We start from the raw sequence: 15,148 nt of genomic DNA on the forward strand, positions 1-15,148 counted from the left end.
GCTTCTCCTGTGGCAGGGCCCCTGGAGTTGTTGCTTGGATACGTGGTGGGATGGGGAGCTTACTGCCACAGCCACCGCTCTATACTACTACCCTCTTGTTGGTTTTTGGTGGAAGCTCACTTCCTGGTAACTACCACCTACCACTGCTGGTGCTGCCCTTGGGGCCTGAGCTGACAAACGCTGTGGCTGGCCCAGAAGCTCTTCTTGGCTGGTGTCTGCTTTTTTGGGTCGTCGGCAGGGCTGTAAGCACGGCTGCCCTCCCACACCTACCTATGCAGCCTTGAACCCAGAAGAGCCAAAAGGGGTCACTGAGTCCAGTGAGGAAGTGGGTTAAGTGCCTTGCCCAGGGTAGGGTTGCTCATTACTCCAAGGGGCCTACTCCGCTCAAGTTGTGCTGCCTTTGTGCCAATGGTCCTGGGGGGGAGGGGAGCAGAATCAGTCTGCCCTTTCCCTCACCCCTCTCACACTGCTATGTCTACAGCACTGAATCTGTGCCAGGCACTGAGCCTTAGAAAGTGCTTTATAACTTCATATCCCCAGGAACCTGAGGCAAGCAGAAGTTAGGTGACTTGGTCAGGGTTACACAGCTAGGAGGAGTCTGCAGCTTGATTTGAAGTGTAGAGGACATCACCCTCCTGGTCCCATAGGCTCTCAACCTATGAGTCATTCCCCGCTAGCCCCTCCCCCCCAGGGCCTCATCACCCAGTGGCCGGGTGGGGTCTGCCTGCCTCCGGTCTATCTTCCAGTCACTAAAGCCCAGGTCTCATCAATCGGGTCTCCCTCCACTCAAACTCCAGGACCCAATACAAGATGCTCTGTTTGGCCTTGAAGGCCTGGCCTTCCCAGCCTCCCTCCCGGGGCTCCTTATACCTCATTACTACCTCCCATCTCTGGGCCCTTTGTCTGGCCTCCAGGCTTGGAACCCTTTCTTCATTTCCACCTCCCAACTTCCCTGGCTTCCTTCAAATGCCTGGTCTGCACATATGTATCTTCCCCTTGAGGTAGGGACTGTCTTTTTTGTATTGCCTGCCCTCAGCACAGCACCTGGCACACACAAGCTTCTGGCCTCTGGTGACCCTGTCCCCCCAATCTGAGGGCCACCATGTCTCTACAGGGAGCAGTGCCAAGCTCGGGCGCTGTCAGACAAGCATTTTATTCATTATGGGTCTTGACAAGTCCACCCCTGGGGGAAGGCCTGGCAGGCTGCCGGCCCGGTGGCATCCTCCACACTCACAGCTCGTCGTGTCTAGAAGGCTCTGTGGGGCTGGGCTTGATGAAGACGCCCTCCATTGCTTTCCAGGAGTTGTGCTGGTTGGGACTGGGCATGCCGTGGACCTCCCTCTGCCCTCGGATGGGGTGACCGTACTGTTCCCCGGTGACCGACAGGTAGACGTGGGTGCCCGCGTGCTGAAAGCGGACAGCTTCCTCCCGGTGCCAGTAGGTCCCTCCACACTGCACCAGCCACACGTCCAGCTGGTCCCCCTCCCCGCCATCTCCAAAGGCACTCACCTCCTGGAAGCAAAGGATTATGGGAGGTGAGCCGGGCAGGACTTCAGGCTCCAGCCCCTACAGACCCACAAACTGAGGCAAGGGACACACCTGTCCAGTGTGAAGAGTCGGGGCGGGATAATAAAGCTGGCAGCCAGTGATCGGCACTCTGGTGCTCAGGCTTGGCCCAGACTGACTTCTGAAGGGCCGCTGTATCTACTTTCCCCACGGGTGGACTGAGCTCACCTAGTGCTTTCTTCACATCCACCCACGAGCCTGGAAATGCTCAGCAAAGGGGGGGAGCTGGTCGGTACCACCAGTGCAGCTGCCTCCAGAGGGCTCTCTGAGGGTCGAGAATGTGCCTCTGGGCCAGGCGGGTGGGGCCGGGCTCTCCCCCAGATGCTCAACGTGTGCGTGTGCGTGTCCCCGTCCCTCCCAGTGACTCACTGTCTTCTGCTATGGGCGTTTTCTTTTGTTCACCATTTGCAATGACATTTTGGGCTGGGAGTGTCGGGGTCGGACACCCCCGCCTCACGGCCGGGGCACATCTTACTCCCACGGGTGGGCATCGAGCTCCTGCTCCCCCCTCTCCGGTGCTGGGGAGCTCACTACCGTGTGACCCGGACACACGGGTCATCAGCAAGCCCTTCCTTCCCTCCATGCCCTTGTCGCCGGTCAGTGCCAGCCTTGCTAAGGCGCCCCTGGCCTGGGGCATCCATCCTGCCTAGCCGGAAGGGGAAGCTCCTGCCCCCGATGCCCCCCCTCACCTGGTTGTTAGAGAGGGGGGACGGGAAGTGGTGCGTGTGCAGGTTCTTGCCCGTGTTCACGTGGGTGAGCCGGACGGCTTGGCCGCAGCGCACGGGCGCCCCCCGCGGGCACTCGCCCTCCGCCCCGCCTCGGATCCTCCAGTAACTGTTGGCATCCTCCGAGCCCTCGACTCCGGTCACGGACTGCTGCCCGCTCCCTGCGGGGCCCGGAGCGGAGGTCAGCACGGCCCGGGCTCCTCCCCCCTCGTCTGTGGCCTTCTCTCGGCCTCATCTGTCCAGGCCCGGGCCGCGCCCCCCCTCATTCCCGTCCATCCCTCCATCCATCCCTCCCTCCCTCCCCTCTTCTCCATCCTCTCCCTTTGTCCCCTCCATCCCCCGCCCCCCTCCCCTCCTCCCCGGCCCGCCCCTCCCCCATCTCGCGCGCACCGGAGCCGTATTTGACGTCGTGCGAGTGCAGCCGGACGCCGTGGCGCGTGTTGAGCAGCTTCAGCACGGACCCGCAGGTCACGGCCACGGTCCCGAGCTCGGCCCCAGCCTCGGCCCGGGCCGCCAGCAGCAGCAGCAGCAGCAGCAGCAGCAGCAGCGGCCGCGGCCCCGGCCTCCACATCCCCCCGACCCACTCCCGCCTGGCCCGGGGCCGCTTCCGCCTGGGCGCCGCCTCCAATCCCCCGCCGACAGTGCCGGCCCCCTCAGCCAATGATGCCTCCGCGCCGCTCGACGCCCGCCTCCCCATTGGTCGCTGCCCATAGAGGCCCCGCCCTCGTCGTCAAGGGCAGCGGCGCCCGGCTGGGGGTCTGTGGAGCCGGGGTTGAAGACACGACGGAGGCTACGATTGGGCCACGAGCTCAGGCACTCGGCCAATAGGCGTGAAGGAGGGCGTGAACCAGCCAATTAATGGGAAGACGGTGGACCGGGTCTCGCCCGGGAATGGGGCTGGGGCGGTGGAGGGCAGCGGAGAGGGCGGGGCACAGATTCTCGGTCCTCTCGACTCTTGCTCTCGAGGCCACGTGATCATTCCATTCTGACGTTCCTAATTTGGCAGTTGGGCGGTGTTACAGTGGGTTGGGAGTTCAAATCCAGCTTCCGACACTTAATTTGCTTTGTGACCCTTCAGCCCTCTGTAACCCTAGGCAATTCTCTAAAATCGGGGTTCTTCCCTTGGGCCCCAGACACCTGTTTTTTTAAATATATTTTGAAATTTGCGTTTCGGTGTGATTGGCGTGCTTTGTCATCCTGTGTATTTTACTAGCATATCGTAAAGCACGGTTCTGAGAAGCGGGTCCCAGGCTCGACCCCACTGCTCTTGGGGGACAGCCCAGCGCCCTAAAGACGGGGGGAAACCAAGAACTCCCAATCCAATGGAAGACCCTCCGGACCATGGGCTAGGAAGACATGGGCAAGATAAACCGGAGATGACCAGTAGAGGGGAGGCTCTAGCATTGGGGTGAATGGGCAAGGACGGCCTCTGGAACGGGGGTTGGCTGGAACTTGGAGAAAGCTAGGGAAGTCAGGAGCTGGACAAGAGGAGGGAGACCCGGCCAGGCATGAAATGCAGCCAGCAAAGAAGGACGGCACCGGGAGTATTGTGAGATGGCATATCTCGTTCAGAGGGACACCAAGACGGCCGCCGAACCTCTGAGCTGTAGGGTTTCCTAGGAAGTTTCTGGGATAAATGAAGTCTCCCGGACAGGCAGCTGCCATTAGGAAGCCAGTGACCAAGGAACCCCAGGTCCTGACTGGACAGAAGATTGAGGAGATTGGGCTGGTGGGGAGGTTGCTGAACGAGAGCGCAGGAGTTCCCAGCAGTGGGGATATGTACAGGAGGAGGATGCTCACTACCTAGGGGAGTCTGGGAGCAGAGCCCTGGTGGGGGAAGGACGACTTACATAAAAGGTAGGTTTGACATGACCAAAATTAGGGTTCCTCAGGCCTACGGAAAGGTCTTGAGGCAGCCCCCGGGAAGGTCAAAGGAAAAAAAATGGATACTAATACTGTCAGAAACACTTATTTTTAATATAATATATCATTAATTTGTATCAAAGTCATTTGTAGTTTGAAGAGAGAGCTGAACAAGTAAAAGATATGTAAACAAGTAAAATATATGATAAAATATAGGTTTGGGTTAACATTCGACAATGGTTCCCCCCAATTCCTTCTTACACCACTCTTCTGAAAGATGGAAAAGCATTCCTTCCGTGATCAATATCCTAAATTCGAATGCAAAAGGGAACCCAGCCCTTAGGTTCCTCACAGCACCAATTATTTCAGGTGAGTGGAGAGTCAATGATCTTATCTAGACAAGAGTTAAGACTGGGAATCACTGCTATTCCATTTCCCTAAGAAAAGTCTTTGCTTTTGTCCTATCCATTTCTCTCAGTGGAAAAATATGCAAAAGGTTTCATTCTGGAGAAATGTTATTTCTTAATATTTCTAGTGTAACCAGGGTCTTGAGCTGATTTACTTAAGACTCTCATTATCGACGGATATTGATTACATGATGCTCCGTGCCTTCAAGAGGGTGACAAGAGAGATCTTTGGTCTTCTGGCTTCCAGTTTTGAGAGAAAAGAGTTTGATGAGTCTCTTCAGGGAGACAGAAAGACTCTGGGAAGAAGCTGACCTGTACAGGAGCTGGGGACGATCATGTCCCTATCCCCAGCTTACCACACTATCTACTTGGGAGAATTTCTGGGACTCTCTCAGTTGAGCTGAGATATTTTGCTTCCAATAGGAGAATTCATTCATTCATTCAGTGTATTGTTTGATATGGTCTCCTCTGTATAACTGCTATGATGCTTGCTACTACTTAGATACATGGGTATTATAATTGTCCTGTTGGCAAGAAAAACCACTGAGGCAGAGCTCTGAGCCAATGGTACTTTTTAAAAAGGGTCCATGGTCCCCCTCTAATGAAGTGGACCTCAGATCTTCTTCATGATCTGAGATGCCTCCATCTTCCAGGACCTTGTTTTTTATACTTGGGTTTGATGCCCAAATATGCGAAAGAGGCATGGTAAAATACAGAATCTCACTGGTTGATAGACCTTGCTCTTGAGGACCAAAAAGGGCATCAGTGGTGGGGACACAGGTACCATGGGGCATCTCCACTAAGTGGTCATAAAATGGTCACCTGCTCATGTTGGAGAAGAGACAACAGTCTAGAGATACAAAAATAAATTGGGAGACTTTCCAAAGCACCAAAGCCTCTCACCTATGCTGGGATTGGACATGGAATTTGAGCAAAACAGGATGGCAATATTTTTGACGGCATTCTTGTGGTTGCGCAAGTGTGCCTCATAACTTGGTAAACAAGTAGTGAACATTACATTAAAAGTCTGAGGCCCGCTACAAGAACCTAACTAATCCTATATGATTTATGTAAAGTATCAAGCCAATTAATACTGATTGGAATAGAGTAGGGGTCCAAATGAATTATTTCCTGCAGACAAATGGGTTTATTTGTTATTTACTGTGTGTAGGCTTTATGTAACTGACATTTGGTGGGAACCTCCTTGGATGTATGGCTTGGGACACTACTTTCCTATTAAAGAGATAGTTATCAGAGGTGCAACTAAACCTAAAAACATTCTTTCCTCTAACAATATTTAACTGTGAAAGGGGGGCAGGGTGGATAGATAGAATTCTCTCTGAGGAAAGCAGAATGGCCAGCCTTTTGGCACCAATCTCCTGCTTCCCTTATTATTAGGAATCGAAAGTCTCCCTTGGAGAAGGTTGGGTAGAGAAGATTCTAAAGATATTTATTCACACCTTCCTCTGAGTCACTCTAGACAGACCCACGTGAATACACATAACTTTCATTGGCAACACACACACACCATATACTAGAGAGACTAATCAGGATGGTTTCACAGTGGCGTAGGATAGGGGTGCACTATTTGAGTACATTGGACATTTGCCCTCCCTGAGCCATAAAGAAGGGGGGCTCATCCCCCACCAGTCTCCTCTATCTCTCTCCCTTCCAATAGCCAGGGACCAGTACTCTCTAGGAAGTTCTGGAAGGTAGAGGCACGCAGGTGACCACATGACTGCTGGAGTTCAATCAAGGAAGAGCAGAGTTCACAGATGTGGCAATTGGAGCCCCCCACCCCGCTCAGGCTAGGAGCCCATCCCTCCGCCAGCATCCAGGCAGGTGCTTGAATCTCCACCGGACAGAGAGTAATTGGTAATGCCAAAGGAGAGGGGGCAGGATCTGTGAAAAAGCCAAGGGTGGCAAGGGCCAAGCCCTGTGACTGGGGCTCCCTGTTCCTCCAAACCATTGAACAGTTGAGGCAACTGAGGACCCATTGTATGTGTTGGAGTGAGGGGGACTGAGACACGGGGGAAAGAGAGACCAGGAAAAGAAGAAACTTTCTTTGCCCAAGTGAAATGGCCTGCCTAAGGTTCCCACTGGATCTGTTGATCTCACTGATAAAGGCTTTTCCTCCATTGGTGTTGGTCTCAACCCATCCACTGCTTCTCATCCTGTGCAAATTTTGTCCACAGCTCCCATAATTCTTCCACAGGAGGCCCACCCAAACTGGTCCAAGCCTCTGCTGGGTCATTTAATATGTGCAGAGAAGTGAAGTACCATAATCCTCTTTTTTGGGCTAGATGTTTGGCTGCCATTCATTTCCAATCACCATTTCCCAGGTGACATCTCATGCCCCTTATTGGGCACAAAACCTCATTAGTAATCTGCTGCAAGTCTGTTTGCATTCACCCTTCACCTCTCCAATGTCCTTTGATTCTTCAGAGATTGTCGTGTTCAATTTTCCTCCATCTTTATACAAGCCTCCTGGGAGAACCTTGATGTTAAATCAAAGTTTTGTGTTTCCAAGAGCAGTTTGAGATCTCCAGAAGCTCTCTGCTGCTTCCCATATTTAGTTCAATTCTCACTTCTTCCTATTCTGAGCTTGATAACTCCCAAAGGAATGTAAGCTTGTTGAGGGTAGGGGCCATGTTTTTGCCTTTATTTGTACCTACTGTGCTTAGGACAGTGTGTGGCATGTAGCAGGTGCTTAATAAATGCTTTTTGAAGGATTGAGTCCAGCTCGTTCATTTGGCACCAAAAATGCTGTTGGATTAACTCAGTGGGCTGCTGGTCAACTGATCAGTTAGCAAGCACTATGTGCCAGACACTGTGTTAGGTGTTAAGAATACTACAAATACAATGATAAAAATTCTTTCACAAGGAGCAAACATTTCAATGGGGGAGATAACTAGGATCTATCCATCTATCTATCCATCCATCTATCTATCCATCCATCCATCTATCCATCCATCCATCTACCCATCCATCCATCCATCTACCCATCCATCCATCCATCCATCATCCATCCATCCACCTATCTATCCATTCATCCATCCATCCATTTGTCTATATATATGTATGTACACACACATATACATATGTGTATATGATATATACACATATGTGTATGTGGTTTGAGAAGGCAGGTGCTAACAGCTGGAAAGGCTGGTAGAAAGTGATGCTGAAGCTGTGCCTTGAAGACGGTAAGTTCCTCGAGGGCAGGTACTATCTTTTGCCTTTTTTTGTTTCCCTAGAACTTAGCATAGTGCCTGGCACGTAGTAGATGCTTAAATGTTTATTCATGGATTGGATGGATGGATTAAAGAAAGATAAGGCTGTGATGCTGCAGAGAAAGAGACCATCCATTTGTTGAACTAAATCAAAATGTCTCTGATAGTCAGTCAGTCACTGGGTTCCACAGTTACTTAGTCACTGAGTTCTATGGTATCTCAGTCTTGGGACTTGAGAATTTCTTTGATGTTATGAATGGGTAAGGTGAGAAGGAGTGCATTCCAGGCATGGGGGATGGTTAATGAAAATGGGGAATAAAATGACATAGAGAAGGAAAGTTGAATGTAGGTCATAGGAAATGATCAAGTTGAAGAACTAGGAAATTGGCGTGTTTGAGAGAGTATCAATATGTACATTGAAGTGCCACAGGGTAAAAGCAGCATTTTAAAACTAGCTGATAATTGCTCCTTTTTTAAAAATTAATTTCCTTATTTTCAGTTTTCAACATTCACTTTTATAGGATTTTGAGTTCCAAAATTTTCCCCCTCCCCCCACCTTCTCAAGAGGGCATGCAATCTGATATAGGCTATACATGATATCAAACATTTCGACATTAGTCATGTTCTGAAAGAAGAATCAGAACAAAAAGAAAAAAAAGAAAGAAAAAAATGCTTCGATCTGCATTCAGACTCCACAGTTCTTTCTCTGGATGTGGACAGCATTTCCCATCAAGAGTCTTTTGGAGTTGTCTTAAATCATTATATTGCTGAGAAAAGCTAAATCAATCGTAATTAATCATGCAAAATGTACAATGTTCTCCTGGTTCTGCTCACTTCACTCGGCATCAGTTCATATCAGTCTTTCCAGGTTTTTCTGAAGTCTGCCTGCTCATCGTTTCTTATGGAACAATAGTATTCCATCACAATCATACACCACAACTTTTTCAACCATTCCCAAACTGATGGGTATTCCCTCAATTTTCAATTCTTTGTCACCACAAAAAAGAACTGCTATGGGTATTTTTGTACATGTGGGTCCTTTCTCCCTTTTTATGATCTCTTTGGGATACAGACCTAGAAGTGGTATTTCTGGGTCAAAGGGGATGCACAGTTTGATAGCCCTTTGGGCATAGTTCCAAATTGCTTTCCAGAATGGTTGGATAAGTTCACAACGCCACCAACACATTTGCCAACGTTTTTTGTTGTCTTCATCAAACTACTCTATCTAGCTGTATGTATGAATACATGTGCCCACAATGTACCACTTCCATGTTCATGAACTGTGAAGTTCCCTTATCTGATTATAATCTGTTGTCATTCCACCTTGCCCTCTGCTTGCAGCTGACTCCAAATCCTGTTTTTTGTTATCACTGAGACCTCCATTCCTCCACCATCCAGTTCTCTCATAGGCTCTCACCCCTCTACTGGCTACCCTTCCCTATCTTTACCCTGGATCAAGCAGTTTACCCCTGCTGCCCTCTTCTCTGGAGTCTCTTCTCCTTGTGTCCCATTCCTGATTTTGCCTCAGCCTTGAATCACTTCCACCATCCACTGCCTTGTGTGTTGCTGAATAAAGCTGGGGTCAATCATGAAATGACTCAAGTCCTGGATTTTTTATTGATATGGGTTGTGTGAACCTCAAAGGAGGGGAAGTTACTTAGTAATGGCAGTAGGGAGAGAGCCTGGGAATGACAATAAAGGGCCAGGAGGATTCCAACTGCCCGACCTCCGGTGAGTAGGGGCATGACTGGAAGTGTAACCAGGACTAGAAAGGGAGGAGGGAGGCCAGGTCTCGGTGAAAGCCAGAAGATGGAAATAGTGGCAAATCAAAAGACTTCAGATGCAAGCAAGTTTGTTACCTAGGAAGGAGGCATTCTAGGGGGCACAGTGGAAAGGATGAGAGTGGAGATGGGGGGAGCAGCCTGATGTAACTCACTTAACTTTTCCTCCAAAAATGTGGATAATATTCCATTTGGTACATATATGTTCAGTACTGATATTAATTCATGTACCTTTTAGCAAAATGCAATTTCCCGGATGAATTCCCTTTCAATTAGGTCTATTTTTACTTGTGCTTTGCTGAGATCACTATTGTCGCCTCTGCCTTTTTTATTTCAGCTGAAACATAATAGATTCTCCTCCTGCCCCTATTTGAATTCTCTGAATGTCTTTCTGTTTCAAGTGTGTTTCTTATAAGCAACATATTGCTGGATTCTGGCTTATAATCTATTCTGCTATCAGCTTCAGTTTTATGGCTGAGTTCATCCCATTCACATTTATGACTGTTAACTGTGTATTTCCCTCCATCCTATTCCTTCTTTATTTCTCCTCTTTTTTTAAGCTGTCTCCTTTTTCAGTGAGAATCTATTTTGCTATTGACCACTGCCTCTCTTAATCTACCCTCTCTCTTAACCCCCCACTCCCCACTCTGCTTTCTCAACCTCTTTCCCTGCTACTTCTCTATTGGGCAAGATGAATTTCTGTACCCAAATGTTTGTGTGTGTGTGTGTGTGTGTGTGTGTGTGTGTGTGTGTGTTCTTCCTTCCTTGAGCCAGTTCAGATGAGAGTGAGGTTCAAGTATTGCTCACTTACCCTCCCTTGCCCCCTCCACTGTATAAACATGCTTCCTTGCTCATCCCATTTATGTGAGATAATTTTCACCATTCTTCCTCTCCATTTCCCCCTCTCCTGGTGTATCCTTCTTCCCCATCTTCCATTCTTCCCAAGGCCTCTGTCTAATCCAGAAGTTTTCAAAGTGGGTAATACCACCCCTGGGGGCCAATGGAATGATCTGGGGGATGTGGTAGTACCCTGGGGTGCGATTTGGGTGTTGAATAAAAATAAGGGGGTAATGGAAGCATAAAGAAAGAAGAGAAAATTTTGAAAAACCATTTGTACATGTTTAAGCTGTTGCGCAACAGTTACATAGTGATTACATTATTTTACAAATAAACACACAAAATGCACATTATAACTGATCAGTGGTCAAATCAGCCTATAGGTCTTAAGAAGCAAGTATTGGCAGATGAGCATGTTCCACACTGTAGGGAAGTCCAGCATGCACCAGCAGGAATATGTGTGTGTAATGACTTATTTACAATATGATACTATTTGGTTACATGACAAAATGTCGCATCATCAAAATTCCAATGCAAGAACACCCCCTCCCCAACACATACAAATTTACAATAAATTATTAAATTTAAGATGTCATTTAAAAAAATTTATATCTTTTAAATGATGCAAATTTCAAAAAAAACATTAAAAGGTTAAAGAAAGTAGATTTCTGGGGCAGGGGGTGCTGAATAATTTTTTTAAAGGGTGTGGTAGGCCAAATAAGTTGAGTCTGAATTAGACTCTTTCTAAAACCTCTGGTGTTGAAAAAGTTCTGAAAGGTTTTACACACACACACACACACACACACACACACACACACACACCCTCCATATAAGAATATAAGCAGTTTAACTTGGTTTAGTTCTTTATGATTTCCCATTCATGTTTACCTTTTTGTGCTTCTCTTGAGTCTTGTGTTTGAATGTTTAATTTTCTATCCAATTTTGCTCTTTTTTCATCAGGAATGCTTGAAAGTCTTCTATTTAATTAAATTTCTATTTTTATCTTGTAGGATTATACTCAGTTTTGCTAGGTAGATTATTCTTGATTGTAGTCCTAGATCGTTTGCCTTCTGGAACATCCTATTCCAAGCCCTTTTCTTCTTTATGGTGGTAGCTGCTAAATCTTGTGGGATCTTGACCATGGGCCATGATACTTGAATTCTTTCTTTTTGACTGCTTGCAGTATTTTCTTCTTGACATAGCAACCATGGATTTTGTCTATAATATTCCTGAGAGTTTTAATTTTGAGATCTCTTTGTAAAGGTGATTAGCAAGTTCTTTTGATTTTTACTTTGCACTCTGATTCTTAGAAACCTGGGCAGTATTCCTTCATAATTTCTTGAAATATGCTCTTGGCTAGGTTCATGGCTTTTAGACAGTCCAATAATTCTTAAATTATCTCTCTTTGATCTTTTTTCCATGTCAGTTCTTTTTCCTTTGAGAGATTTCACATTTCCTCCTATATTTTTCAGTCTTTTGACTTTGTTTTATAATTTCTTGACATCTCATGGAGCTTCCATTTGGTTAATTCTAATTTTCAAGGAGTTATTTGTGCCTCTTTTATGAAGTTGTTAATTCTCTTTTCATAACTTCTTTTAGTGCTTTCATTTCATTTCCCAATCTTCCTCTATCATTCAGTTTTTAAAATAATTTCTTTGCTCTTAAAAAAACCAACTCTTCAAGTCTTCTAGGAATAAGAATTGTTGTTAGGCTTGTGTTTGCATTTTTCTTTGAGGATTTGCTTGTAGATGTTTTCAAATCATTGTCTTCTGTATTTGTGTCTTGAGCTTCCCTGTTAGCATAGTAGCTCATCATGGTCAGGTTCTCTTTTTATTTGTTCATTTTTCTCCAGCCTATTCCTTGACTTTGGATTTTATGTTGGTGTTGAGCTCTTTTCATTTCTGGGGAGGATGGCTAGCACAATCTTCTGACCTTTTTTGTCCTGCCACTGCTTTAACAGCTCTGTCTGTAGTCCTGAAAGTTTTCGGTGCTTCCAAAGTGGTGTGATGTGGGGGAGTTTTTTGAGTTCCTGACACAGGTTTGGGTTTGTGGTTGAGTTTTTGTAAAAACTCATTGGTTAGCCCATTAAGTGGTTCTGTAGTTTCAGGGCAACTGAACTTCTGGATTCCCTTTGGAAAAACCATGACTGGATTATTCCCCTGCTGACTTGCTACAAAGGTCAGAACTGAGTCTCAGCACTGCTCCTAGGCTCAGGGCCACGCAGCTACATTTCCAGAATTCACTCCTGGCTGTCCTCAGCTAGGCTCCATGCTCTCTACTAACTGTTCCTCTCCACTCTGGATCTCTGACTATGAACTGGGGAATGGGCAAGAGATAGCACCTGATTTTGTATCCAGTGCTAAGACAGGGGTCTCTTTCTGTATCTTAGGGCCCCTTTCAGCTCCTTTTCTGCTTCTTCCTGGAATGCCCTGTCCCGGCTCGTGGGCCACTGGCCAGCCCCATCTCCAGTGTCCACAGACCTCTTAATCTGTCTTCTTAAACAGCCCTAGGTTCATTGGGATTTTTTCCTAGCTTTTCAGATCAAAATTAAGCCTTTTCTAGGTTGTTGTGGCATAGGCAATTGGCTGAGCTGGGCAAAGCTACTTCCTGTCACTCCATCATCTTGACTCTACCTCCCCAATACAATTTCCTAAGAGAGGACAATGAGGGGAGGAAAACTTGTGTGTTAGCCCACCCCCCACCCCCCCCCCCGGCTTCCCAAGGCATTCTCTTTTAGCAATGGAACCCAACAGGCAAGCTCAGCTGTGCCTCTGATTTAAGCAGCCCCTCTAGATAGGGCATGATCTCACAAAGCTCCTGATGGCATGTTCACCTCAGCCTGGTGATCCACTTTTGATTTGGCCTCAAGATTTTTAAGCCTTAATCATTGAATGGGTGCTACCTGTTAAACCTGAAAATTTGGTTGAAGGAAACAACAGAGCTAGGTGATAGAAAAATCCATGTTGTTTATTACTTTCCCTTAAAGCATAGCGGAGCTAGCTTACTTGTACGTACAAGGAGTCAGAGTATAAACTCTGGCTGCCTGAACAAAGCAATGAGGAAACTTATATACATTATTTTAGCAGAGCTAGCAAGCCTGTATGACCTCATTTTTATGACCCCCATGTATGTTTAACCATGATACAAGAAGAGGATTTTCCTTAATGGAATAGATTGTAAATACAACAAATTAGATAGTTGACCAAGTGTCAATTGGAATTACAACCCAGGATCTCTGTGTTTAATTTGCCATTAACATTCCACAACATAGTATATGCCCATAAAATATTAAGATAAGGAAAAGTCACATAATTCAAGATAGTGTCTGGGGTCAAGGTTTTCACCCTTAATGGCCATGGACAGAGCAAGGAATGCTCCATCTGGGTTTGTTGATATAAGATAGAGATATCTCTGTGATTACTCAGAGAACAAAGAGACTTAGGATCAGGCTTTTCTTCTGGTTAAGTAGTTCAGGCCCTGAGTCTTATTGAAATTACAAAAATGATATAAAATAGTATAATATTTTCCACATACCTTAGTCAAACTGGGTCCCGTTAAAGACTTCAGCTTGAAAAGGCCAATGTCCCCCACTGTATCTTGGGCCATCTCCAGCCATCCTGATCCATATCTGGCCACTGGACCCAGATGGTTCCCGAGGAGAAAGTGAGGCTGGTGACTTTGCACATCCCTCCCTCACTTAAATCCAATTCACTCCCATGTTGAGGTATCACCTCCCTGATGTCATGGCCTTCTTGGAGAATGAAAGACAAACAGCAGGCCTCGGGATAATGGTAGGGGCAAGTTGCTGCTGAAGAGAAGGACTGACCTTGAGGAAGGAGCTCTCTGCCCCTGTTAGTCTGGAGATTCTGCTCTCTCTCCCTCTAGGTGGGTTTCCCTAGGCACAGGACCCAGGCCTCGAAGCTTAGCAATATGTGCAGAAACTTGGGCCAGGACTTCCCTCTGTCCCAGAAGTTTGTCAGAACACAATCTGAGGGTTTTGGTGGACTCCATGAACCCAGAGTCTGCAACGTGCAGAGAAGCAGTCTGGTGTGGGACTGCCTTACAGGAGGCAAGCTTTCAGGATTAGGGCAGTGACAATAATCCCTCAGGCCATGTTCAGCACCACGGTCAGCTCTGGGAGGCCTGACTTCTGTAGCAGCCATTGCCTACCAGACTCCCAGGAGAACAAAGGGAGCCCAGGTGAGAGATGATAGATGTCCTTCAGGGAGGAGCCACCCAAGACTTCTTTTCCAAGGCAGCTGGGCTGGTTGTTGTCCTTCATTCTCTAAGAAGACCAAAATGGTATCATGACGTAGGAGTCAAGGTCCAATGTGTCTGACCGTGGCTGATCAGACCAATACAGAATGCTCTACTAGAGGTCGGGCGCAACCAGTCCGTGTGAACTTTTGGGTGGATTCTCTAAATTTGGGCATCTTGTGTTTCCTTTGAGCTGCTTCAATTCTGCTTTGCTCCTAGAGCACAGCACCTTCTCTGCTGCAGGCATGCCATTCTGAGCGGTCCTGTGCCAGTGTGTCCCATGTCACACAATCAATTCCAAAGTTCTTCAGAGAGACCTTGAGAGTGTCCTTGTATCACTTCTTCTGACCACCATGTGAACGCCTGCCCTGTGCGAGTTCTCTGTAAAATAGTCTTTTAGGTAATCGTACATTTGACATTCAAACACTGTGGCCAGCCCTTCAGAGGTACCCTCTCTGAAGCAGAGTTTGAATGTGCTA

At 47.3% G+C, this 15,148-nt stretch overlaps 1 protein-coding gene across 1 annotated transcript; it reads right to left on the bottom strand.

The window, feature by feature from the left end:
• Positions 1 to 1,134: 1,134 nt before the first annotated feature.
• On the bottom strand, positions 1,135 to 3,039 carry SDF2L1 (stromal cell derived factor 2 like 1). The gene is made up of 3 exons (XM_036736604.1): positions 2,682 to 3,039; positions 2,256 to 2,452; positions 1,135 to 1,512 (listed from the first exon to the last, which is right to left on the bottom strand). The coding sequence occupies exons 1-3, from the start codon at positions 2,986 to 2,988 to the stop codon at positions 1,231 to 1,233; spliced, it is 786 nt and encodes a 261-aa protein (XP_036592499.1). The 5' UTR covers positions 2,989 to 3,039; the 3' UTR covers positions 1,135 to 1,230.
• Positions 3,040 to 15,148: the final 12,109 nt, after the last annotated feature.

The sequence above is a fragment of the Trichosurus vulpecula genome, chromosome 1 (genome assembly GCF_011100635.1).
Source record: "Trichosurus vulpecula isolate mTriVul1 chromosome 1, mTriVul1.pri, whole genome shotgun sequence".
In the NCBI taxonomy this organism is placed as follows: Eukaryota; Metazoa; Chordata; class Mammalia; order Diprotodontia; family Phalangeridae; genus Trichosurus; species Trichosurus vulpecula.